At 39.4% G+C, this 27,437-nt stretch overlaps 3 protein-coding genes and 1 long non-coding RNA gene across 17 annotated transcripts in view; 2 read left to right on the top strand and 2 right to left on the bottom strand.

Moving 5' to 3' along the window:
- Nucleotides 1-4,200, bottom strand: part of LOC125710326 (uncharacterized) — a 28,069-nt gene extending 23,869 nt beyond the window's left edge. Inside the window, exon 1 of the long non-coding RNA XR_007382967.1 lies at nucleotides 4,088-4,200. This is a non-coding gene — a long non-coding RNA (uncharacterized LOC125710326). The remainder of the gene's footprint in view (nucleotides 1-4,087) is intronic.
- A 732-nt stretch (nucleotides 4,201-4,932) lies between these two features.
- On the top strand, nucleotides 4,933-7,834 carry LOC125710299 (transcription factor Sp9-like). Its single transcript, XM_048979884.1, has 2 exons — nucleotides 4,933-5,222; nucleotides 5,632-7,834. The coding sequence occupies exons 1-2, from the start codon at nucleotides 5,202-5,204 to the stop codon at nucleotides 6,928-6,930; spliced, it is 1,320 nt and encodes a 439-aa protein (XP_048835841.1). The 5' UTR covers nucleotides 4,933-5,201; the 3' UTR covers nucleotides 6,931-7,834.
- A 5,561-nt stretch (nucleotides 7,835-13,395) lies between these two features.
- Nucleotides 13,396-25,087, top strand: scrn3 (secernin 3). 9 transcript variants are annotated; one of them, XM_048978064.1, is made up of 8 exons: nucleotides 13,396-13,511; nucleotides 13,805-13,961; nucleotides 14,099-14,280; nucleotides 14,671-14,870; nucleotides 15,048-15,260; nucleotides 15,468-15,630; nucleotides 15,796-15,976; nucleotides 16,241-16,817. In XM_048978064.1, exons 2-8 carry the CDS (start codon nucleotides 13,806-13,808, stop codon nucleotides 16,400-16,402), a joined length of 1,257 nt encoding a protein of 418 aa, XP_048834021.1. In that variant the 5' UTR covers nucleotides 13,396-13,511; nucleotide 13,805; the 3' UTR covers nucleotides 16,403-16,817. The 9 variants fall into 9 exon arrangements, with proteins under 9 accessions (XP_048834021.1, XP_048834019.1, XP_048834022.1 ...); XM_048978062.1 differs by lacking the exons at nucleotides 13,805-13,961; nucleotides 14,099-14,280; nucleotides 14,671-14,870; ... (2 more) ...; nucleotides 15,796-15,976; nucleotides 16,241-16,817 and adding exons at nucleotides 22,024-22,180; nucleotides 22,318-22,499; nucleotides 22,863-23,062; ... (2 more) ...; nucleotides 24,008-24,188; nucleotides 24,454-25,087 and having other exon boundaries at nucleotides 13,422-13,511; XM_048978059.1 differs by lacking the exons at nucleotides 13,396-13,511; nucleotides 13,805-13,961; nucleotides 14,099-14,280; ... (3 more) ...; nucleotides 15,796-15,976; nucleotides 16,241-16,817 and adding exons at nucleotides 17,527-17,664; nucleotides 17,892-18,048; nucleotides 18,186-18,367; ... (3 more) ...; nucleotides 19,883-20,063; nucleotides 24,454-25,087.
- gpr155a (G protein-coupled receptor 155a) overlaps nucleotides 24,893-27,437 on the bottom strand; it is a 17,094-nt gene continuing 14,549 nt past the window's right edge. For 5 of the 6 annotated variants that reach the window (XM_048978049.1, XM_048978053.1, XM_048978052.1 and 2 more), the window contains one exon: nucleotides 24,893-26,990. In XM_048978049.1, coding sequence (XP_048834006.1) covers nucleotides 26,738-26,990 — 253 coding nt within the window. In that variant the 3' untranslated portion in view covers nucleotides 24,893-26,737. Of the gene's footprint in view, nucleotides 27,047-27,437 lie in introns of all 6 variants that reach the window. The other variant, XM_048978054.1, reaches the window with a different exon arrangement.

Below are 27,437 nucleotides of genomic sequence, written 5' to 3'. Positions count from 1 at the left end.
CCAGCAGAGCGTATCGAGAATCACATGGTCTTACTCAATTTATGGAAAAGAAGGGGGCTATTGGCGTTTCAAGCTGCAGCACATCTCGCCTCTCAGCCGTGGAGCATTTATGAACACGTTAGATGACAGCACTCCGATATGATTGAGACATGTACATCCCGACCAACTAGTCAAGAGGTTTATTTCAAATAAAAATTGGGTCCTTGTGCAAAGAAAGTGAACGTATTATTATTATTAATTATTATTATCACTATTATTATTATCCGTTGTTGGTGTTATTTACCCATTGTCAAATGTGCTATAAATAAAACTACCGCCAATACCATGTCGCATATATTCAGATATATTATTATTTCAACTTACTCACTTTCGTAATTTACAGTGAGGAAAATGATGAATCGCACATTTCAACACATGAAACGGAACAGGCAGATTGTATATTTTGTGCTAACAACGAGATGCGCTAATTTTCTTGATTTCAGACGTCTTTTTAGTTAGATGAAGGGCAAAGTTATCACTGGTGTGACATGACCGATACCCATGTGTTTTTACTACATGACGACAACCTGTCAAAGCGTGTGCCTACATTTCTTTGAGGACAGCCCAATTCAAACGAGAAACACAAAACTCAAGGGGTTTAAGTACTATCTGGTTTGAAGGCCTTCTTCGTTGCGGTCTCATTTCCATTAAAGACACCATTATACTTTTCGTAGACTTTGACCTTAAAGACGATAGGTAAACCAGTTCTACATATTAAAAGAACAGTACCCTTTCCATTATATCTTAATAAGTAAATTAAACGTTTTCACCACTGATGAAAACGTTGCCTTGGCAGGCTTCTACAATAAGTCATAAAAACCCTACAAATTTAGACGTTGTACGCAGTAGTCCGTTTTCATTTGAGATAGAGCTTAATTAAGGGGCACCATTATTTTAGTGCAAAATATAATATTTAACATCAATTAAAATATGATAGGCTATACCAGCAGTTTTAATGTTTTGTAAGCCAGGCTGTACAGTATTATACTGTTTCACGTTGTGCTGACATTATTGTGTCAGAACGTGTTTTTATTCACGGAAAAAAATGCAAAACAATGCAATTAATATATGACATACTTTGAACTATATGAATGATTTTCTTCTATATTAATTACGTCGCGCATTTGCGTCGTATTTTTACAATAGAAAAAGAGTCATCGACGTTTTAAATCCATATTCCTGCTGTGTTTAACAAGGCTCCACGCACCTACAGACATTTTGGCACCAACTGAAACAGAATTCACCTGTTATTAAAATGGTAATGTACTGCCGCTCGCACAAAATAAGAAACAGATCTGCGGTTCTGCTGGCTTTTAATGTTTTGGGCCATTTTCGTGATTTTAGGCTTATTCGTGTAACTTAAGGGGTATTTTGGTAACCTACACATAGATCCCTTTGGCTGGCGAACGAGTTAATTTCTGCGTGAGCGCAATTCTTTTTTTATGAGATGGAAGCGCGCATTCCACCAGTCAGCTAAATACATGTGTGTGCATATAGCTTGTGAATGAGCTAACCCCGTATTTTGTTGAAAGCCGTTTTAATCAAGAGACGCAGAAGCTTACTGACACCATGTATAATGCGGCCGGTGTTCGACAATCAACACAGAAGACGCGAGAAGGCACGGTAGGACGCCCAGCTGAATACTCCTAATTTATGGCAAAGCAGGCTTGAGAAAATATTTGAATATGCAAATAAACAGGTTTCTGTGATTCGAACCCGACATAGTCTGCTATGAACATGTACAGCTAACCAGACGTGACAGACTTGCTGCATGGAATAAATATTGTTGTACATTATTAAATTAAATTAAATTAAATTACATTACATTAAATTAAACCACGAAGAAATTGGTAGATTTTGGATAGGCCCACGTTTTAATAAAATAGTTTTCTTCTTTATTGACATGTGTATACTATATACCACATTTTGTTGTGTGGCTAAATATCCTTCTTCATTGTTACACTTGTCATCAGGTAATGGAAGTAGATATTACGGAAACATCTGGATTTCATTAAACCATCTGTTTGCATTGTCACTAGGGATTAATTCAGATACCGTCTTCAATTTAATTGCTCTTTTTGTATTAACATTACATAAAATTGGGTATTACAAATAAATAGATAATCGCTCTCAGAGCATTTACACTCAGATTAGATGTTTTGCGGCTTACAGATAATATTTTTCCTTATAATATAATGACAAATAATTATTTCGGTAACCTGAATAGAATTTCACTGTGCGGTTTCTCCTGCACTCCGTGTCATTTAACGTGCTGAAAACGAGACTGTAATAATGTAGAAATGAAACAGGTCAGAATCCCTTTGTAACAAGTATTATAATGAGCGGACCTGTATTAATCATTTATCTTTTGTTGTTTAACGCCGTGATGGATGTACCGTCACTCAGCCTCATCACAATTGATGCAAAGGGTTTTGTTCAGACCAAATAAATCATTCACATTGTTTAAGGTACATTGATCAATCTAATGGCTTGTAATAGGCTCCTAATTACCAGAAGAAAAAAAGACTGCTCGTGTAGGGTTTTAAAGCTCCTAAGACGAATGTACTATTTGGAATCCAGAAGTAGGAGTCAAAAATAAATATGCGAACTGTGTGTGATTTTCACAACAGTGCAAATTTTGTATGTGCTTTTCAAAACTATACAGTCTCGAGCTTTGAAATTGCTAAAGAGAAGCCTTGTTTAAAGGTAGAATATTATATTGTAACGTTCGATAACCAGACAACCACTGTGTATTATTTTTTTCATCTAGTCATAGTCCATGCAACATATAATTATGCATATAAAATGGATACATTTTTGTTTTGTCTTCTATATTTGTCGCCGTAAAATGTTCGTAATTTCTAGGGGAAAGTTCTTCTTCAAAAGTCTTGCATTTGTCGAATCAGGCGTGAAATAATGTGAACATAATTATTCCAGTCAGTAAAAAGAGGAAAATCCCTTTATGTACAATGGATCTAAGATAAACATCTCCTTTAACTTTAAGTACTTTATAATCCATTTTCAGAAAATGATCAGAACAGTTTTTTTTTCCAAAAAAAAAAACTGGATCCGTAACATGCGTATATCCAGCTTAAACATAAGGATAACTGCAATATAATAAAGAAAAATGAATAAGCTGTCGTATCAGGTAAGTGCAAGATCAAAAAAATTAGAAGCGTATAGAAAATCCTGCAGAAATGAATCATACATTTATGCTCATACATAAGCCTTTGCAACCGCCCACATTCACTTTTCATAAGGTCCTATGCACTTTTGCATTTCAATCAAATTTGTTTATGCATAATCGACATTTAATAGTGCTAATTGCACTCAAGTCAAATTGCCATGATTGCAGAAATGAAGCAATTTTCCGAGCTCCGTGCCTGGGATTTGAAGAAATTGTTTTATATTCACCTCTCTGTAGGTGGGGATATTCACAAATGGCACTTGGACTGACTGGCGCCATTCAAGCTTCATAATAGAACATTATTTGGCCGTATTGAAAACTAATGTACAGCTTTCGGCGAAAGCCATTCCCTGGAAAATTGCTTGAACTTTTAAAGGGACCATGATTCAGTCTAAAGCGGGCCATTGTCACATTACGCAATTACCCTAAATGTTTTATCAGCCTGCGCAACATTGTCATAATGCATTGATTTTTTACGAAACGGTTCGGATGGAGAGTACGCTGATAAACCATTGATAGAGGTTTAACAATTTAGCACGTGTAGTTTTGTACATTCACATAAATTACAATCACTCGTCATGATACTTGTTTGTCATGTGACCGCCCAGATCGCTCACACAGCATCCCGCTCTTATTTAGGGACGCATTCTTAAGACGCAGATACGTTAGCAAAGTCGGTGAAATAATGTCATACTGTGAAAGCGTGTATACCCATCAGTAAGATCGCTGATCTCATTCTGCCCTAATGTATACCCCTGGGGCTCGGTCAGTATTCTCTCAAGTATTTAATATATTTAAACACACACAGACACGCACACACGTCACCTGCACCCAAGTCAACGCAAAGCACATAGAATTCACCTGTTGAGATGCTGCCATGGTCGTAGAAATTACCCGTCCTTTGTTCTCTTGTACCAGAACCTCTTCTGCCCACTTATCCAGTCGCAACAAAGTCCTTCCGACCAATATTTAGCTCATGGCGTGCGCTTCCGTTTGTTTCATGTGTGAAATACAAGCCTGCGTCGCTCTTCATGATGTTATCCATAGATAAGAGCCGACCGCATTCGAGTACTGTTTACAGAAGCATTACCGAAACTCGCAGTTAAGCCCAGACAAAGATAAGGGCAAGGAGAGCTGAATTATCTTTTCTTAAGAATTCTTTAAGTGATTTAAACTGAGAGTGACATTTCCACGTCATCAATACATAAAACATTAAAATACCTATTCAATAACAATGATTAATTTGTCTGGCAGGATTTTGTGTGACATGGCAGTATTACATGCAATTTTTATATATATATATATATATATATATATATATATATATATATATATATATATATATATATGTGTGTGTGTGTGTGTGTGTGTGTGTGTGTGTGTGTGTGTGTGTGTGTGTATACACTATTCTGCATTACAATTAGTCGCTGTGAGTGGAATCTATAAAAAGTCTACAACAATACATGCATATACGTTTAATCAAAAATATATAGATTGCGTAATAACGGACGACAATTACCGATCCCTTTTTATACCCCATTTTTTAACGCTTACCCTTCTAGAGACGCGTAACATATACAAAGTTAATTGATAACTATAAAGAAGACGTATAAGGTTGGTGGGTAAATGTGTGTACTGTATATATAAACGTACAAAACTATAAGGATACTTGATGCTTGAAAGAAGCAACCTTGTAACAGCTATTGATAGACGCTTAGCGATAGCTGCGCCGCTGTCTCAAGACTTCTTATTGGCTGACCTCCTCTCCGTGCGAAGCTTCCAGTGTTTAGATTGGCTGAGAGCTCTGGCCAGCTGTACTTCAAAGAAGGCGCTCTCTACAACTAGATAGAGTTTGGGACGCCAGGCACGGAGTGCTGTCAGACCTGTGATTGCGGAAAGGCGAATTGTGTTTAAGAAATACCTAATAATCATTGATTAGGAAGACTAATCCATTCGGTAAAGAGCAGCCCTGGTTATGGCTACGTCGATACTCGGGGTAAGTAAACGAAATATTTCACATTCTCGTGTAAAAAGAAAGAGAAACGATAGATGCGTTTTACGTATTGTTGGCTACACGCAGCAGATCTAAAGACTGGTTAATACCTTGTTTACATAGTCGTCTTTTACAATGAGGTTAAATGTTGTCCTTTTTGTGTACAATTCCGTACTTAAATGGTTTTTATGTGCTTGATTTAAAGTTTAAGCAGGTATGTTCTATGTGATCTCTGTACTCCCCTGCTTTTAAATTAGTACACGACCAAGAATCAAATATTTTTGTATTATATGGGCTCGTTAAATAACCATATTCAGTGAGCATCGGGCTATGTGTATGTAGAGTTTACGTAGCTACGAAGGACTGAGTACGCTGTACTAATACTTTTAACTTTATTATTTCATATTGTTAGGAAGAACCAAGATTTGGAACTACACCTTTAGCCATGCTGGCTGCAACCTGCAACAAAATTGGCAATACCAGCCCGCTTACAACGCTACCCGATTCAAATGCTTTTGCGAAGGGCGGATTTCATCCCTGGAAAAGATCTTCTTCGAGTTGCAACTTGGGATCCAGCCTGCCGGGATTCGCCGTGGCGACAACTCGAGTATCTACGGGACTAACGTCGACGACCGGTACGGGAAACAGCGCTTTCTGCTTAGCCTCCACCTCCCCGACCACCTCTGCATTTACCTCCGACTACAGCAGTCTGTTTTCCAATTCCGCTAGCGTATCGTCACAAGAAACCGGACAGTCAGCCTTCATTTCCAAAGTTCATACTTCAGCAGAAACCCTGTACCCGAGGGTCGGAATGGGGCACCCGTATGAATCCTGGTACAAATCTGGCTTCCATTCTACCATCTCAAGCGAGGTTACAAACGGGGCATCTTCATGGTGGGACGTTCACACAAATCCGAGCTCTTGGCTCGAAGTTCAGAACCCAGCCAGTACCTTACAGACCTCCTTACATTCGGGAACTCCCCAAGCTATTCCCCAGCTGGGCAGCTTTAATCCTGATTTCTCCTCTCTGACCCATTCTGCTTTCAGCTCAACTGGGATAAGTCCCTCCGCGTCTCACCTTCTGTCCACTAGTCAGCACCTGTTGACACAGGATGGCTTTAAGACCGTGATTCCCGCGTACACGGACCCATCCACCACTAATTCCATGATCTCAAGTGGTAGCTCGGGGTTAGGGAGCTCATCCAGGTCATCCAGGAGGTACTCTGGCCGGGCGACGTGCGATTGCCCGAACTGTCAAGAAGCTGAACGCCTAGGGCCTGCCGGAGCAAGCCTGCGGAGGAAAGGACTCCATAGCTGCCACATCCCCGGCTGCGGAAAGGTATATGGCAAAACATCTCACCTAAAAGCCCACCTTCGATGGCACACCGGGGAACGACCGTTTGTCTGCAACTGGCTCTTTTGTGGCAAAAGATTTACGAGATCCGACGAACTTCAGAGGCACCTTCGCACGCACACCGGAGAAAAAAGGTTTGCTTGTCCGGTGTGCAACAAGCGGTTCATGAGGAGCGATCACTTGAGCAAGCACATTAAAACCCACACCGCTGGAGGAGGAGGCAAAAAAGGAAGCGATAGTGACACGGACACCAGTAACCTGGAAACACCGAGGTCCGAGTCACCAGAACTTATTTTGGAGGGGGTAAACTCCAACAGAATCACTGTCAAAGACTCATCCCCGCTTAACGAGTCATAAACATGTATGAGCCATAAAATATATTCAAACGACCTCGAAGATGACTTTATAAATGATTAAATCAACTTAAAAGTAACACTTTATTTAAAAGAAAAAAACGGGTCTGGGGTGTGTGCAACGCTGTTGGCTGCACGATGTTGTCTTTGCCAGATTTCATCTGCTGAGCGCAATACCTTTTATAATTCAAATCACATCACAAAACTAATAAAATGTCTTTAATCGCAGGCAATTTATGAGGCTCAAATAATTTAATTACGACCTTTTTTGCCTATTATATAATTCAAGCCAGACGGTTGAAGACCTTATATGAATATTTTTTGTATGGATAAACGTACACAATGCTGCTGAGCGGAACGGGTGAGCTTGGTGGGATGATGTGTATCTTTGACATTCATTGTGTACATATAAAATAACGAGGAACATGTTATTTTTCCCTGTATATGTTCATGATCGTTTTGTCCGTGGTTCGTTTCCTGAAATTCAGGAAGTTTACTTTCGATGCACTTTGTTAATATCAATATGTATGTAAACAGCTATTTAAACATGAGCTTAATCGTTTCTTTTCTCTCGAGTAATTGAAATACATTCGTTTAAATATAATATAAACGTTTTCTTGTATAAGAAATCGCAAGTATAAGCCTCCCATTTTCTTATAATTAAAAGGATCTGCATCAAATCCAAAGCGTTTGTTCTTTTATGAGAAAGCATTTCGTCTTCTATTATTTTTTATTTTATTAAGATTAATGCGGTAAATTTATTGATTGAAAATAAAAACCTTGTTATTATAGCAATAATAGCACGGATCCCGATTTCTTGGTTGTATTGTCAGTATGTTTACTACTTCTAGAATAGCTAAATAGTAATGCAAATTATCAGGAGTCTATTCTGATTCAATCACATATTGCTAATAAAAGCAAATCGCGAACTGACGAACGTTTTACTCTGTGGAATAAATCAATAATTAATACCCCGGAACTTGATTTTCTTGGCCAAATGAAAATAACGTTAAACGTTATTAATTATGACTTGGGGCGCATAACAACCCCCCCCCCCCCCCCCCCCGAGTCTTGTATTCCCGATTAGAGATTCGTGTCTTATCAAATATCTAATTAATCTGCGAGACATCATTTGTTCTGCCAACTTTGTCTGTGGTTTTCCGAAGGGAGAAGTCCTATGGTTTTGATGACAAATCTCCACTGAATATCTATTTAAATGGTCTAAATTAACTGCTTAAATTTGCATGGCAAATGGAGTGATGCGAGCCATGAATGAATGTAAAGCAAAATTAAATTAAAAAAAGCACAACACTCTATCTGATGTTATGGGAAATGCAACTGTTTCTTACCTTTGGAAATGGGAAAAAGCTATATGCAAATGACTTCAAAACGATTTTGTCACCGCGCGGTCAAACGGTGCATGCACCGTTATTTGAATATCAGTGGCCCCGCATTGACACGGTTCAAGGATGCTCTCTGACTTCTTTGTGTGTAACTACTCCGGCGTCCGATGCTAAAGAAAAACCAAAAGAATAATTAGGCTGTGAGCCTGGGCCAGAGAACATTAGAGACAGGAAACTCATTCAGACATCCTCATTTTAAAAAGCGCATTTCAAACTGACCGAGAAGAATTTTTTTCTTGTGTCGGATGAAATCTCAGCTGTTATATATACATAAATACAAGTATCAGCGATAATAATACTAATAATAATACTACTGCTACTAATACTACTACTACTACTACTACTAATAATAATAATTATTATTATTGTTATTATTATTATTATTATGATTATTATTATTTCCCAGTCACAAGTATACATTTCGAATGATTTTCTTATGCCAATATATAAATAACCCAATAAATGTTTATTCCCACTCAGATATGTGTGACACCTCAAATTTAAATGTAATACATTTCAATGAACTTGAAAAAAGGATAGTTAAAACCACTTATATAAAAATAATAGGGAAAATAATAGGAAATTTTTTTTTTTTTTTGAACTACTAAAATAACGCTAAGCCTATTGTAATCTAGTTTTGATTTTGGAATTAAATGAAACACAAGAAACTCAATCAAATTAGAGTAAATCTACCCTACATCGGACTAGCGGGTACAAAAAAATGGATGAATGGATATTATTCATGAAATGATTATATTAAGGATAAATGACGGAGGTGTGATAGCGACACGATATAAATACGGACAAATCTTTATTGCAGAGAAGCGCCTGGGGTCGAAGACACAAGCAGTTGTCCGTCACCACCTTTGTCCGGGTTGCCTGGTATGCCCCCTTGCTGCGCCCTGGATAAAACTCATTACGGGTTTCAAGCCAAAATGCTAGGACATCAAATAGGCGAAACCCGACCCGGCCACACGGGACGGAGGATTAAACTACCCGCCTCAATGATCAAGGAAACCATGTCGTGATTTGTCCCTTACTTGGGTCAGATAATGTCAATCATCTCGCAATTGGTTAGTTACATTACTTTGCCAGAGTTTAGTACTTTTACAAAAAAAAAAAAAAATCACTGCACATTACGTCATACCTATTCACCATTTTGCAGACATACATATCAATACTGTGTTAAAAGGGTAAAAAATAAAGTTTTTCTACATTATTATTGTATACACGACACTTTGATGGCATGTGACGCATTCCCCGCGAAAATTAATTGTCAACACATCAGCGCCACCCTTAGGTTAAGGCAAATATTGAAAAAAAAGTTTTTTGCTGCGATGGATGTATATTATTCATTATAATTACCTGATTACGAAATTAAACTATACTATAATAATGTTCCTAGCATCTTACAGTCAGATTTATAACTGTTTTGCTGTTTTGTATTTAGAATACAATCAAATCATTGATTGTACAATCAGTTTACATTATGACATTTGAATAAATCGGAAATTTTAAGGCAAATATAACACACCTTTTTGTACAAAACCAAGCATATCCCCATGTTAAGCTTTTAAATGAAACAGGGTTACCTTCCTGTTGTAATTACTGTAATTATGCAAGTAAGAATTACCTGCTAATTGTATACAAATTCAATGATTCCTAACCGAAATTTACAGTACTAAAAATCTCACAAATGACTAAAAGACGACATTTTATAAAAATGTTCGACTGCACATCATTAACGAAAAAATAACGAAATACTTTCGAAATATTTAGACGCTATCGCTTGTTAAGACGATAATGCAAAAAAAAAAGACAATTGGCTTTATTATTGTTTTGTTATTTTTATAGTTATATATTGTTGGTCATAGTAGAATAAGGCTTTAAAACCCTATACGTATTTATATGTGCGTGAGTTCGGAATGAATCTCGTTGCAAAATGTGCTAAAAAGAAACATTAATTTTCATCTGAGACAAGGTCCAAGAAAATTGACCTAACACTCGATGAATGTTTTTCTGATATCGAAAAGATTAGTCCTTTCCAAACAAAAATTACAAACACTTTGACTACATGTAAATTTAGGAGATGGGATCAAATTATATGATCAGTATTGAACGATCAGTCCACAATCTGAGACATTAAGGAAATTTTAGACGTAACAGTTCATTTGAAAATTACATTATACTAAAGCAACATTTTAGTTTATTTGAAATGATTTGAAATGAAACAATGTTTTATCAGCACCTTTAAGTTCCTTATGTTGAACATTTCGCCTGACAATGTATTTAAATGGTTGTGCGTTAACATAAACATTATTCGGTCGAGCCAAAGTATTTAGAACTTCAACTTCATGATTATCCCAAATCATTTGAAGTTTTGCCTCAAATATCAAGTGACCGACATTTAAAAATGAGTTGAAAATTGCAGTAGATACATTATTACACAGATATAAGTCCAGCTTTCCATTTTCAAATCCGTTTCTGTGAATGAGGCTAAAGTTAAAATCCCTTTATGCGAGTGATCTTTAAACACACAGTTCTTCATGATATTACCTACGGAGTTCTAGCATTTTTCCATCGATGTTGCATGGATTAAAATTTGACGATAACCGAAACTGTAGTGAGGATACTAAAGAACCGTAAAGAAGCTTTTAATGTAACAGCGGATGATATTTTAGAGCGTGGGCTTCTTTTGATATTGAAAATTCTGCTTATATATCTTGGGTCACCATATCAGTGACGTCAAAATAACATGTCTTGCAGCAGTGACATGAAAGTGAGAGGTTTTCCTAAAAGCCAGGGCAGTGTCGCCCTCTTCTGGGAAAAATTAAACTGCACGTAACATTACAATAAAGGAACCGTAAAAGTACGTTATCAGTTTAAAGCATAACAAGCAAAAATATAAATAATCTTATATATCAATGCAAACCCTGCAATGGTAAAAATTAATGTGTTATGTTTGCAATTCAAAACTAGTCAATCGTTTTAATTACATCCTAATAATGTAACCTATATTTGATTGTATTCCTCTCTCACATGTGAATTAAGAAACAAATTATGGTGAGTAATGTTTATGCCATTTATAGGTAAGTTTAAATTATTCAGACCTATTTTTTTTCCACAATTAAAAAGGCAATAAATTTCTTGCTGATGAAACGACAAAATCCTTCCTCCTGCTATGGATTTTGAGCCTTTTAATCAGAAGATGTGTTACTCTTACTAATTCTGAGCTACTGCACAGCTTTTCATTTGTGCGTTTGTCCCTCGGCACCGCCGATAATCTGCTGGGGCCCCTTCTCAGTCATCCATGTCTGTTCCACATATCCTCTCAATCCATCCTCTCCTCTAAGATCCCCCCTCCCCAAGGATCCCAGGCTATACCTTCTCTCTCCCTCTCCTGTCTTCCATTTTTCTTGCATTACCCAATGCTTTTCATTCCTATACCACTGGGACCAAACCGAGAGGCTGAAGAGGAGATTCTAGGCCACCAGGCTTCTCAACCTGGACAAAGATTCTTTTCAGAACTGTCTGTTATTTATTTATGCTTCTCACTGCACCCTTTGCATGCTGCCTTTTAATTTATTTATTTATTTGTCAATGCTCTCTTTTTATCCAGTGCAGGAGAAAACCAGATTCTCACTTCACTGCAAGTTGTATCTGTACAACTGTGCATATGACCAATGAAATCTTGAATCTTAAGCATGTCCAGAAGAAAAACTAATTAGGTGTTTGGCTAATTTAAAGAAATCGATTTAGTTTGCTGTCATACTTAAAAATAAAGAGAACGAAGGAATGAATGCAGTACAATTAATAAGGAAATGATGTCATATTCACATAGACAGCAGAAATACAGGTGCACAATCCCATTTTATTTCTACCAAAGAAACCTCATTGTTGGTCTTATTTCATTACAATGTCAGTAAACCATTGACAGCTCAATAGATTAATTGAGTATAATAGTGTATCGTGTTTCTCAGACATGGAAGGAAGGAAAGTTAAACATGAACTAAAGACAGCAAACACAAAAAGCATTAAGAGTTGAATCCAAATGTAAGAAAGGGCCCAGAGATTCCAGGCAGGTGTATTTCTGGATGTGTGACCTTAGAAACTGAACTCATTAAGTCACCCACTTGACTAAACTTGCCTTGACAGAAGCATCACAGTATGTCTGTTCTATAATTGGCCACTTTGCAGCAATCAAACTGGAACTCGACATACTGCGTTTTATTTTCTTCCGTGTGGAAAACTGTGCGCGGAGGAAATGCGGGAGCAGGGAAGGCAGAAGATTGCCAGTGCTGGAAGTAAGCCGGTACTTCGCCCGAAGATGTGGCACTTGAGAACACATAACAACGGCGTCCATCCCCCACCCGGTAGAGAGACCCAGCGTACGCCCGCATATCAGACTTAGCCTTGGATATCACATGAATGCGCTGATGCTCAGCCAGCCTACAACTTCCTGAGTGCTGGAGCGAGGCTCATCTCGGGACAGGAAAGTTACCGAAATATTTCTTATTGGGCTGGATAACAGATTCTCAGAACGCAAAAGCAGCATGCAAGACATGCTGGCCAACATTCTCTCTCTTTTTCAATACAATTTAATTTGTGGTTATAGCTTGTATTTCTATGCAAAACTCCATATCAAATAAACGTCCAGATAAACATTGTTTAATGACATTGTTTCTTATGACACTGTCCTAGAGTATGCTATTTTGTTTTGTATTACACAGAATAACAATTTCTTTAAAATGTGGTAAATCGTGTAATTTTATAAGTTTACCTTTCCTCCATCTAAACAAATAAACAAACAAACATAAATAAATGATTCATAAATGTTTGCCCACATGGAAATAACTGGGCACCGTTGCCTAGACATATGGGGCGGGTTCACTTAGAAATGGGCTGATATTATCTACCGAATCAACAAAATAGTACTTTAGCTGAAATCATTTTATAATACAATGAAAACATTTAACTGAGAAAATGTCACTGAATGTAACTATTAAATGACGACTATGATAAGCCGTGACAGAAAACACGTGACTTCCGTGATGACGCCGCTTGTTCTTCCGAGTCAAATAAGTCATGAGAATTATAAAAAAAAAAACTGAAGTGAAGTGAATTACAAATTGAAGTGAAAAATAAACTGTAAAAGAGTAATTTTATCACAGTTGCTTAACAGGTATAGTCAAATGGTGCTGATTGTATGACAAAAGCGCACGATTCTTCATCTGAGTACACGTTACTGTGTAGTTAATACTTCGCCCTTGATATTCGTTGTAAATGTTTATTATATACTGCATTATCATGTCTTGATACATTTCTGCCAGTTTGGTTCAGTAACAAAGCGAGTTAAAGACGTTTTTTAATTAAACACGGGTAGCGTGTTGTATAATTTCTGTCAACGGGCATGTAATGTTAAACATGAATTTTATTAAATGTGGTGATATACAGAAATGACTAATGTTTGTTTAGGATGTTTCCTTCATCTTGTGACACGCTGGTGGCTCTGCCTCCATCCACTGTCGGCCAGCGTGTTATTTTCGGAAAGAACTCGGACAGACCCTGTGATGAGGTGCAGGAGGTGCTGTATTACCCTGCTAAGGACTACAGCGCAGGAGAAAAAGTCGAGGTGCTCGTTATACGAATTTGCTGAGCAGAAAGTAGATTTTACCGGCTCATCTAGACACTTGCACCAGTAAAAACTTTAACCAAATGAAAACTGACGTAGCGCCTGATCGCTTCTCGTTGTGTTTTACTGCTCTCTAGTGCACGTACGTAGAGATTGAGCAGGTCCCACATACCTATGCGGTAGTGCTGAGTCGCCCTGCTTGGCTGTGGGGTGCGGAGATGGGGGCAAACGAACACCAGGTGTGCATTGGCAATGAGGCTGTATGGAGCAGAGAGAGTGTTGGTGATGAAGAGGCCCTGCTGGGTATGGATCTGCTCAGGTGAGTTTTGATCCTCAGTGTCCTTCAGCAGCTGTAGTCAGGGTTCCTGGTTTTCTGATTGCCTTTACTATACCACACCCTCCAACGTTTCTATCAAATGCATAATGAATGATTTCCACCATTTTCTCTATGCCTACTGTACATAATGCATGTCAATTATGTATGAGAGCCTTTGACAGCTGAGGCAAATTCTTTGTGTGAACATACTTAGCCAATGAATCTGATTTTCAATGACCAGTGATCCAGTTCTACCATGACAAGTTAGTATAACAAATGTCCTGCTTTGCATGTATTTAACTCGGAAGAATACGAACATATTCACTTACCTTGTAGTCATGATGCCTGTTATTTAGAACATCAAAAACACCTGTCGTTGGCCTACATCTTTAGACTTGCTCTGGAGAGAGCAGACACAGCCCAAAAGGCCGTAGAAGTTATTGTGGATCTGCTGGAGAAATATGGGCAGGGAGGAAACTGCATGGAGGACGAGAGCAGCTTCACTTACCACAACAGCTTCCTGATATCAGACAGGACGGAGGCCTGGGTGCTGGAGACCTCTGGGAAGTTCTGGGCAGCTGAGAGAGTTGAGGGTAAATGCTGAACCTTGGTGGCCACAAGCTCACTGTTTGGGACTCTGTCAGGTTTTGGGTGTCCTCTGCCAGTCCGTCTGGTCCACGAGAATTATTTAGTTAATATGTTAATATTTGGTACTTAGTTTTTTCTGCTTGAGAATTTACAATAATTGTTGCCGTTCATTTGCTTCAAAGAGGGACATCGCAATATCTCCAACCAGTACTCCATAACCACCAAGATTGACAAGGAGCACCCAGAAATGAGACAGTATGCAGAGAGCAGAGGCTGGTGGGACGGAAAGTCCGAGTTCAACTTTGCAGAAGTCTACTCTTGCGTGAATACGGCCAGAATGGAATCAGCGCGAGCTCGATACTGTGCAGGACACAGAATGCTAGAGCAAAGCAATGGTTAGTTGTTTGGTTGGTTGTTGGTTAGCACTGCTTTGGAAAATGGTCATTAAGCAGAGGGTATTGAGGAAATGTATTATTAATAAGGAAAGTAAACCCAACTAATTTATTAGAGTTGTGTCTGACACTAAAAGACTGTTTTTTTACAGGTACACCTATCATCCATGCCAGTTAAATATTGTCATTCATACATAACTGATGTTACAGGACACATCACAGCTGAGACCATGATGGGGATCCTGAGGGACAAAGACAGTGGTATCAATAAGCAAGGCATGTTCATGACAACGGGGAGTATGGTGTCTGTGGTGCCCAGGGACCCCTCCCTGCCAGGGGTTCACTACTTTACTGGGACCCCTGACCCAGAAAGGTGACCTTTACAAACACAATACTCTAGACTGCCCCTACTGTAGATCATCATCATTTTTATCGTTCTTATTCATACGATTATACAGATCTTTCAAATAGGTACAGTCTTATATCAGTATGGATCACCTTCATGTGGGATAACATGCCTGCTTTTGTCGTCACCAAGGTCTGTTTTTAAGCCCTTTATCTTTGTGGAGGACATCAAACAACTGAAAGAGACCCGTTCTCCAGACTTTGGGCCTGAAGATCCTGTAAAGAAGAAACCGCGCTTCCAGAGTAAACCAGATCGCAGGCACCCGCTGTTTGTCAAGCACGAGGTCGTGGCTGCCATCATCGAGAGCATAAAGGTAGAGAGAACATTCTGGAACAGATTTGTATTCAGGAAATTTGATTTGCTGCTCACCACATTGGAGAGCAAACATTACTGGCTCTGTTTGAAGGATGCAAATCAATATATTTTTGATGTTTATAATCAGCCATAACTTTGGCAGATTTTTCAAAGTAACTTAACCCAGAATTACATTTTCAAATTTGATTTTTTTAATTTATGGCTATGAGGAAACCACTGTATAATATTTGGGATGTTTGCAAATATGTTTGACCTCCTTCAGGACAGAGGAACGAAGATCATTCGGAACATGAGGGAGCTGGAAAAGGAGAAGATGGGTGAAATGGAGCAGTATCTGACTAGTGGTGTTGGGGACTCGACATTAATAGTGCATCTTTTTTCTGATACCTGTCTACAAGAGCTTGAGGTATATAGCAAGTGCTAAATGAAAAATAATTGCAATTGAAATGCAGAATTAAATGAAATTCATATTTAATATGTTACTGTGAGACCTTAATGTTCGGATATCTACAAGTAACCAATTCAGACATTCTCAGGATAATTTTCTTATGCAGTTGATGGATGATCTGTGTGATTTAATATATTTATATGGGATGTTAATTTTATTATAAGAACAAAGTGGGAAATTAGGAATAGAACGACCTTAACACAAGTGCACTTATATGTATTAGACGTCGTTACCACTCAAAATCGTTTTTGTCTAAATAACAGTGCATCTTAGAAAATATGTGCTAGTAATTAACATTGTTTTTTGATTTGTTAACTGTAAATAATGCGTAATCATAATGTTATAATAAACGTGTTATTTTGGTATTAAATTAATAAAAGCGTAGAAACAATGGTCCCATTGTAATTTTATTGAATATCCATTGCACGGTGTATTATTAACATTTTAGAAATGTTTTCATATACTGTATAGACAAAACCGCCATTTAATTTGATCTTTTTCCACTTGGTTTTTAAAATATCATTACCGCTACATTTTAGTGGTCTTGATTGTAGCTCTTTGTTGATCGCACAGTAAAGGATAAAACAATTATATTATGCAATTAATGAAATCACTTAATACACATTAAAGACAAAACTAAAATTGCATTTTCGAGTAACGATTTACACATATTTCAGTCACGCCACACGGTCATAATTTACCTTTCATCAGAAACTGCAATAGGTGATTCAATTCTTTGTATCTTCCGTTACATCTCACAACTGGCCCGCAATAAAACAATCCCTTCACCCCATAACGGATCGCTGTTTTAGGTAGATGAAATTTCATCGGCCAAGTCCGTCTACCAGCCGCCCTATCGCTTATTCCAAGCAGGGTCAGTCGGGAATCCGGAACCAAAGGCTGAGGTACACCTGGACGATATACCGATGATCATTTAGCTTATATAACTAAACAAAGTAAAATCTAAGGATTGCCAAAACATAGCGTGCTGTTGAAATAGGTCTTAGTGCGCTCGTTACATGAGCTATTAGGAACCTTAACAGTAACACATGGCCGATCGCCGTGACGCCGCTGTTAGTGCTTCCGAGTCAAATGGGACTTACGCCTTCTCTGCAATGAAGCAGCCATGTAAATACAAGTAACAGCGTCATTGATATCTCTGAAACCATGCAATAAAAAGTAACAGAAAAAGTGCATAAGAAGCATTTTATACGGAGTTTATTACCGCTGGATGACAGGTATGACCAAAAATATTATATACGTTGTAAGTGTTTACAGTGTGCAAATGTCAGGCAGTGCGGGTCCTTGACTGATTATCAAGCGGTCCCAGCATTTGTAAATACATGCACAGGCAATTATGAACTTGTTTTGGATTTAGTCGATTCTGGAGCATATATATTCATGATAAAATTTCTATAATGCTAATAGTTATTGTAATCTAGAGAAATGACTTCTGTTTGTTTAGGATGTTTCCTTCATCTTGTGACACGCTGGTGGCTTTGCCTCCATCCACTGTCGGCCAGCGTGTTATTTTCGGAAAGAACTCGGACAGACCCTGTGATGAGGTGCAGGAGGTGCTGTATTACCCTGCTAAGGACTACAGCGCAGGAGAAAAAGTCGAGGTGCTCGTTATACGAATTTGCTGAGCAGAAAGTAGATTTTACCGGCTCATCTAGACACTTGCACCAGTAAAAACTTTAACCAAATGAAAACTGACGTAGCGCCTGATCGCTTCTCGTTGTGTTTTACTGCTCTCTAGTGCACGTACGTAGAGATTGAGCAGGTCCCACATACCTATGCGGTAGTGCTGAGTCGCCCTGCTTGGCTGTGGGGTGCGGAGATGGGGGCAAACGAACACCAGGTGTGCATTGGCAATGAGGCTGTATGGGGCAGAGAGAGTGTTGGTGATGAAGAGGCCCTGCTGGGTATGGATCTGCTCAGGTGAGTTTTGATCCTCAGTGTCCTTCAGCAGCTGTAGTCAGGGTTCCTGGTTTTCTGATTGCCTTTACTATACCACACCCTCCAACGTTTCTATCAAATGCATAATGAATGATTTCCACCATTTTCTCTATGCCTACTGTACATAATGCATGTCAATTATGTATGAGAGCCTTTGACAGCTGAGGCAAATTTTTTGTGTGAACATACTTAGCCAATGAATCTGATTTTCAATGACCAGTGATCCAGTTCTACCATGACAAGTTAGTATAACAAATGTCCTGCTTTGCATGTATTTAACTCGGAAGAATACGAACATATTCACTTACCTTGTAGTCATGATGCCTGTTATTTAGAACATCAAAAACACCTGTCGTTGGCCTACATCTTTAGACTTGCTCTGGAGAGAGCAGACACAGCCCAAAAGGCCGTAGAAGTTATTGTGGATCTGCTGGAGAAATATGGGCAGGGAGGAAACTGCATGGAGGACGAGAGCAGCTTCACTTACCACAACAGCTTCCTGATATCAGACAGGACGGAGGCCTGGGTGCTGGAGACCTCTGGGAAGTTCTGGGCAGCTGAGAGAGTTGAGGGTAAATGCTGAACCTTGGTGGCCACAAGCTCACTGTTTGGGACTCTGTCAGGTTTTGGGTGTCCTCTGCCAGTCCGTCTGGTCCACGAGAATTATTTAGTTAATATGTTAATATTTGGTACTTAGTTTTTTCTGCTTGAGAATTTACAATAATTGTTGCCGTTCATTTGCTTCAAAGAGGGACATCGCAATATCTCCAACCAGTACTCCATAACCACCAAGATTGACAAGGAGCACCCAGAAATGAGACAGTATGCAGAGAGCAGAGGCTGGTGGGACGGAAAGTCCGAGTTCAACTTTGCAGAAGTCTACTCTTGCGTGAATACGGCCAGAATGGAATCAGCGCGAGCTCGATACTGTGCAGGACACAGAATGCTAGAGCAAAGCAATGGTTAGTTGTTTGGTTGGTTGTTGGTTAGCACTGCTTTGGAAAATGGTCATTAAGCAGAGGGTATTGAGGAAATGTATTATTAATAAGGAAAGTAAACCCAACTAATTTATTAGAGTTGTGTCTGACACTAAAAGACTGTTTTTTTACAGGTACACCTATCATCCATGCCAGTTAAATATTGTCATTCATACATAACTGATGTTACAGGACACATCACAGCTGAGACCATGATGGGGATCCTGAGGGACAAAGACAGTGGTATCAATAAGCAAGGCATGTTCATGACAACGGGGAGTATGGTGTCTGTGGTGCCCAGGGACCCCTCCCTGCCAGGGGTTCACTACTTTACTGGGACCCCTGACCCAGAAAGGTGACCTTTACAAACACAATACTCTAGACTGCCCCTACTGTAGATCATCATCATTTTTATCGTTCTTATTCATACGATTATACAGATCTTTCAAATAGGTACAGTCTTATATCAGTATGGATCACCTTCATGTGGGATAACATGCCTGCTTTTGTCGTCACCAAGGTCTGTTTTTAAGCCCTTTATCTTTGTGGAGGACATCAAACAACTGAAAGAGACCCGTTCTCCAGACTTTGGGCCTGAAGATCCTGTAAAGAAGAAACCGCGCTTCCAGAGTAAGCCAGATCGCAGGCACCCGCTGTTTGTCAAGCACGAGGTCGTGGCTGCCATCATCGAGAGCATAAAGGTAGAGAGAACATTCTGGAACAGATTTGTATTCAGGAAATTTGATTTGCTGCTCACCACATTGGAGAGCAAACATTACTGGCTCTGTTTGAAGGATGCGAATCAATATATTTTTGATGTTTATAATCAGCCATAACTTTGGCAGATTTTTCAAAGTAACTTAACCCAGAATTACATTTTCAAATTTGAGTTTTTTTATTTATGGCTATGAGGAAACCACTGTATAATATTTGGGATATTTGCAAATATGTTTGACCTCCTTCAGGACAGAGGAACGAAGATCATTCGGAACATGAGGGAGCTGGAAAAGGAGAAGATGGGTGAAATGGAGCAGTATCTGACTAGTGGTGTTGGGGACTCGACATTAATAGTGCATCTTTTTTCTGATACCTGTCTACAAGAGCTTGAGGTATATAGCAAGTGCTAAATGAAAAATAATTGCAATTGAAATGCAGAATTAAATGAAATTCATATTTAATATGTTACTGTGAGACTGCTGCGTGAGCAGTATGGAAGAGGGATGGATATTAAATTGGTTCCTTAATGTTCGGATATCTACAAGTAACCAATTCAGACATTCTCAGGATAATTTTCTTATGCAGTTGATGGATGATCTGTGTGATTTAATATATTTATATGGGATGTTAATTTTATTATAAGAACAAAGTGGGAAATTAGGAATAGAACGACCTTAACACAAGTGCACTTATATGTATTAGACGTCGTTACCACTCAAAATCGTTTTTGTCTAAATAACAGTGCATCTTAGAAAATATGTGCTAGTAATTAACATTGTTTTTTGATTTGTTAACTGTAAATAATGCGTAATCATAATGTTATAATAAACGTGTTATTTTGGTATTAAATTAATAAAAGCGTAGAAACAATGGTCCCATTGTAATTTTATTGAATATCCATTGCACGGTGTATTATTAACATTTTAGAAATGTTTTCATATACTGTATAGACAAAACCGCCATTTAATTTGATCTTTTTCCACTTGGTTTTTAAAATATCATTACCGCTACATTTTAGTGGTCTTGATTGTAGCTCTTTGTTGATCGCACAGTAAAGGATAAAACAATTATATTATGCAATTAATGAAATCACTTAATACACATTAAAGACAAAACTAAAATTGCATTTTCGAGTAACGATTTACACATATTTCAGTCATGCCACACGGTCATAATTTACCTTTCATCAGAAACTGCAATAGGTGATTCAATTCTTTGTATCTTCCGTTACATCTCACAACTGGCCCGCAATAAAACAATCCCTTCACCCCATAACGGATCGATGTTTTAGGTAGATGAAATTTCATCTGCCAAGTCCGTCTACCAGCCGCCCTATCGCTTATTCCAAGCAGGGTCAGTCGGGAGTCCGGAACCAAAGGCTGAGGTACACCTGGACGATATACCGATGATCATTTAGCTTACATAACTAAACAAAGTAAAATCTAAGGATTGCCAAAACATAGCGTGCTGTTGAAATAGGTCTTGGTGCGCTCGTTACATGAGCTATTAGGAACCTTAACAGTAACACATGGCCGATCGCCTTGACGCCGCTGTTAGTGCTTCCGAGTCAAATGGGACTTACGCCTTCTCTGCAAGGAAGCAGCCATGTAAATACAAGTAACAGCGTCATTGATATCTCTGAAACCATGCAATAAAAGGTAACAGAAAAAGTGCATAAGAAGCATTTTATACGGAGTTTATTACCGCTGGATGACAGGTATGACCAAAAATATTATATACGTTGTAAGTGTTTACAGTGTGCAAATGTCAGGCAGTGTGGGTCCTTGACTGATTATCAAGCGGTCCCAGCATTTGTAAATACATGCACAGGAAATTATGAACTTGTTTTGAATTTAGTCGATTCTGGAGGATATATATTCATGATAAAATTTCTATAATGCTAATAGTTATTGTCATCTAGAGAAATTACTTCTGTTTGTTTAGGATGTTTCCTTCATCTTGTGACACGCTGGTGGCTCTGCCTCCATCCACTGTCGGGCAGCGTGTTATTTTCGGAAAGAACTCGGACAGACCCTGTGATGAGGTGCAGGAGGTGCTGTATTACCCTGCTAAGGACTACAGCGCAGGAGAAAAAGTCGAGGTGCTCGTTATACGAATTTGCTGAGCAGAAAGTAGATTTTACCGGCTCATCTAGACACTTGCACCAGTAAAAACTTTAACCAAATGAAAACTGACGTAGCGCCTGATCGCTTCTCGTTGTGTTTTACTGCTCTCTAGTGCACGTACGTAGAGATAGAGCAGGTCCCACATACCTATGCGGTAGTGCTGAGTCGCCCTGCTTGGCTGTGGGGTGCGGAGATGGGGGCAAACGAACACCAGGTGTGCATTGGCAATGAGGCTGTATGGGGCAGAGAGAGTGTTGGTGATGAAGAGGCCCTGCTGGGTATGGATCTGCTCAGGTGAGTTTTATTTCTACTTTTGACTGAACACAGAACAGGAGTATTAGTATATTTTGAATGTCAGGTTTCTCACTTTGCGACTTGCTTTTCTCATTCTGGGTTTTCCTTCCTGAATGCATATTTACTGATAATTTACTCCATTCCTCTATGGTTACCACTTAACCAGTTAGACTTGTACCATTATAATCAGAATAGAGTTGATTGCCAAGTGCGTTCACACATACAAGGAATTTGCTTTGGTGGTTGGTGTTTTGTTTTGCATTTATTTAACTCGGAAGAATACGGACATATTCACTTACCTTGTAGTCATGATGCCTGTTATTTATAACATCAAAAACACCTGTCGTTGGCCTACATCTTTAGACTTGCTCTGGAGAGAGCAGACACAGCCCAAAAGGCTGTAGAAGTTATTGTGGATCTTCTGGACAAATATGGGCAGGGAGGAAGCTGCATGGAGGACGAGAGCAGCTTCACTTACCACAACAGCTTCCTGATATCAGACAGGACGGAGGCCTGGGTGCTGGAGACCTCTGGGAAGTTCTGGGCAGCTGAGAGAGTTGAGGGTAAATGCTGAACCTTGGTGGCCACAAGCTCACTGTTTGGGACTCTGTCAGATGGGGATTCTGTCAGACGGTCAGGTTTTGGGTGTCCTCTGCCAGTCCGTCTGGTCCACGAGAATTATTTAGTTAATATGTTAATATTTGGTACTTTGTTTTTTCTGCTTGAGAATTTACAGTAATTGTTGCCGTTCATTTGCTTCAAAGAGGGACATCGCAATATCTCCAACCAGTACTCCATAACCACCAAGATTGACAAGGAGCACCCAGAAATGAGACAGTATGCAGAGAGCAGAGGCTGGTGGGACGGAAAGTCCGAGTTCAACTTTGCAGAAGTCTACTCTTACGTGAATACGGCCAGAATTGAAGCTTCTGGGGACAGATACTGTGATGGTCGCAAACTGCTTGCTAAAAGCAAAGGTGCGATTTTCACAATATTATTAAACTGGTGAAAACGCGATGTGGAGAGACTATAAAATAGGAAGTGAAATGACAGTAGAGGTAAATCAGTTATTACCAGAGTTTTACGTGGTTCGGTGAACTTATAATTTTTATTAACCTGCACGTAATATTCATGCTTGTTGAATGATCGCATATACCATGAACATTGTCCAAAAGGTCACATCACAGCTGAGACCATGATGGGGATCCTGAGGGACAAAGACAGTGGCATCAATATGGAAGGCATGTTCATGACAACAGGGAGCATGGTGTCTGTGGTGCCCAGGGACCCCTCCCTGCCAGGGGTTCACTACTTTACTGGGACCCCTGACCCAGAAAGGTGACCTTTACAAACACAATACTCTAGACTGCCCCTACTGTAGATCATCATCATCATCATTTTTATTGTTCTTATTCATACGATTATACAGATCTTTCAAATAGGTACAGTCTTATATCAGTATGGATCACCTTCATGTGGGATAACATGCCTGTTTTTGTCGTCGCAAGGTCTGTTTTTAAGCCCTTTATCTTTGTGGAGGACATCAAACAACTGAAAGAGACCCGTTCTCCAGACTTTGGGCCTGAGGATCCTGTAAAGAAGAAACCGCGCTTCCAGAGTAAGCCAGATCGCAGGCACCCGCTGTTTGTCAAGCACGAGGTCGTGGCTGCCATCATCGAGAGCATAAAGGTAGAGAGAACATTGTGGAACAGATTTGTATTCAGGAAATTTGATTTGCTGCTCACCACATTGGAGAGCAAACATTACTGGCTCTGTTTTGAAGGATGTGAATCAATATATTTTTGATGTTTATAATCAGCCATAACTTTGGCAGATTTTTCAAAGTAACTTAACCCAGAATTACATTTTCAAATTTGAGTTTTTTTATTTATGGCTATGAGGAAACCACTGTATAATATTTGGGATATTTGCAAATATGTTTGACCTCCTTCAGGACAGAGGAACGAAGATCATTCGGAACATGAGGGAGCTGGAAAAGGAGAAGATGGGTGAAATGGAGCAGTATCTGACTAGTGGTGTTGGGGACTCGACATTAATAGTGCATCTTTTTTCTGATACCTGTCTACAAGAGCTTGAGGTATATAGCAAGTGCTAAATGAAAAATAATTGCAATTGAAATGTAGAATTAAATGAAATTATTTAATGTTACTGTGAGACTGCTGCGTGAGCAGTATGGAAGATGGATGGATATTAAATTGGTTCCTTAATGTTCAGATATGTACAAGTAACCAATTCAGACATTCTCAGGATCATTTTATCATCATGCAATTAAAGGATGGATGGATGATGTGCATGAATAAAGATATATATCTTATATGGGGTATTCATATGGTCATGATATGAACAGAGTGAAGAAAAATTAGCAAACACGATTGCCCATAGAAGTATAGAGAATTTATTGAAATGCCACCAGCCAAAAGATACTCATCTAAAATGCATTGTAAACAATGGATTCTGAGAGGTGAATCCCTCTTTTATCAGATTTAATACAGACAGTGAAAGGTTAGTGTGTTGATCATGGATGATTTTCATGTTACTCTGGTGTTGTAATAAAAGCATCGAAACAGTTGGCGGCTCCTCTGTCATTTTATTGCATATTTTTTGCAGGGGTGCATGAGGAGTATGTTATGTTTTCATAGAAGGTAGCTTTCACATCAGAAATGATCAAGTGAAGACATTCGACTGGGCTGGAACAGAAAACAACTCCCAAGGAAAAACCTGATGTGATCTTAACTTCAGAATATTTTTGTTGAAATTTTTGTTGAAATTTTTGTCTCTCCACCAGCTTACAGTGCATTTGAGTGCCATGTATTAGTAAAGACCGGACTTACGGTTGTGGTACAATTTAGACTTGCAAAGTGTTATTTGTTGTGAATTAAGTAATTTACAGTTGTATGCAACAGCCAAGTTGCACTTTATCATAGGTGCCTCATTTTTATTAAGTCTGTACATGATAAAGAACACGGTGAAATGACAAAGAGCACATCCCACAGGGCCTGGGGGGGGGTGACACTATCAACACAGCGCAAACCTTCCCTCCTAAGTAGGCAAGATTTACTCAAAATACTATTGAGTATTTCAGTGTACACAGGTGTTAAATATTAAAAAGGACACCTTAAAAAGAGATAAATATCTGCATTTACAGTTTGTCAGTCATTGAGAGTAAAGTGTAATTGTCAGTGCAGTTACACAAGGCAAGCTGCCACAAGAGGTCATCTTTGGCAAGTTCCAGTGTATATGCAAAGCAGGCGGACTCCCTGCTGAAACTCAGGATTACCATTTGAATCCAGAACACTCCTGGTGCAGGTGCTGTAACAATTCCCATTTCTGAACTTATGATATTGCAACATTTATTAACTCTCTACAAAACTGAAGGACATAGAACCTGAAATAAAGAGGTCTCTTGCAAGAGGCATCGTGTTTGACTTCCTGAGCGTGAAATAATGACATCACATGTTTGACCCCCCGCCCCTCCCCCTCCTGTTTCTGGAAAAAAAAAATCTCTAGCTTAAAACACAGAAGAGAGGCTAATCAAAAACAGAAATGAACTAAATTGCTCTCCTGTCATCAAATTCCGAAATTTACTAAAAACACAGAAAAATGGAAGAGACTTGTATTAATTTGCGACCGATTCTCCCCATCCAGGGGGAGGGGCAAAAGCGTGATTCTGCTGCAGCATCACCATATGAATCGCCAATGGGAGTCATGGGATGTCCAGGTCAACACTGACACGGTTCCACTCGAGCCCGTGGTGAACAGATGGACAAGCTGTCCAGTACAGGCCTCCTAAAATGCAGAGTGCAGTAGAGAGCAACTGCTGTAGGTGGGAGAGCTCAGAAGTCCAGGCATCCAGAAAAGCGCCCCCTAGTGCCTTCTGGCAAAATGGCATGTTTATAAATGCTTCGGTTTCTCCATGTTTAAGACGTTCATGCATCAGATGAGCTCTTCATTCCGAACGGTGTCACACCTTGGCACACGTACACTGATCGTGTTGCTCTCCATCCAGCAACGCTGATGCTACCTGCAGAGAACATTTGATTCTGTCCCCTAAATTTCATGCCAGTCTATGGTGTAGTAATAACACTGTTAATGCAAATGTTTCGTTGCTCTCGTGTCGAATAATAAAGGCCGTGCAACAAAACGTGATCTAGAGTCTAACTCGTACGTTAAATTCTAAGCGTGGCGGCTACCAGACCAGCGGTCCTTCCTGCAATACGCTAATCCCAAGTCTCAAAGTAAGCACCACGTGTGGCTCCTCGTCTCTCCAGCCTGCAGTCCTCCGTGAAGCGGTAATGCCGGGCGCCATCCAGGAAGCCGACCTCTTGGGTGACGGCTTGGAGGACCTCTCCCTGTTGCAGCTGGGTACCATAGCGCAGCCCCTCGCCCCGGTCCCTCGCCACGCCCGCCCTCAGCAGCCACTCCACCAGGTCGCTGCCCAGAAAGGTGGCGACCACGGTCCTCTCTCCACACCTGTGTATCAAAGGAAGGATTCACCCACTGCACCTGTTAGACCCTCACCAGAATGGCTAGGAAGAGGAGAGAGAAAAGGGAGGGCAGAGAGGAAAACAAGGAGGAGGAGGAAGAGGCATAAGAGGCAATACCAGCTGCTTAAGAAGCTATATATGCTAGGAAGCAAACAAAATAGCGATGACGCAAAACCGCATCGTCTACCTGTGCAGTCGATGCCGCTTGTGTCATGATGTTCGCTAAACTGTAAGCTAACAAGCATGATGTGGGTTTGACTCCAGTCAATTTTATCATGCACCTCATCATCGAAACATGCTTGAAAGAGTTTATATACTAAATAAAAGGCAGGCAAAGTAATCTGTATATTATTATTATTATTATTATTATTATTATAAAAAATCGATACTTTATTGATCCCTGTAGGGAAATTGTCTTTACGCCTCCCACAAC

This window comes from Brienomyrus brachyistius, chromosome 16 (assembly GCF_023856365.1).
Source record: "Brienomyrus brachyistius isolate T26 chromosome 16, BBRACH_0.4, whole genome shotgun sequence".
Taxonomy (NCBI): domain Eukaryota; kingdom Metazoa; phylum Chordata; class Actinopteri; order Osteoglossiformes; family Mormyridae; genus Brienomyrus; species Brienomyrus brachyistius.
This window is presented reverse-complemented; position numbering and strand designations above follow the sequence as displayed.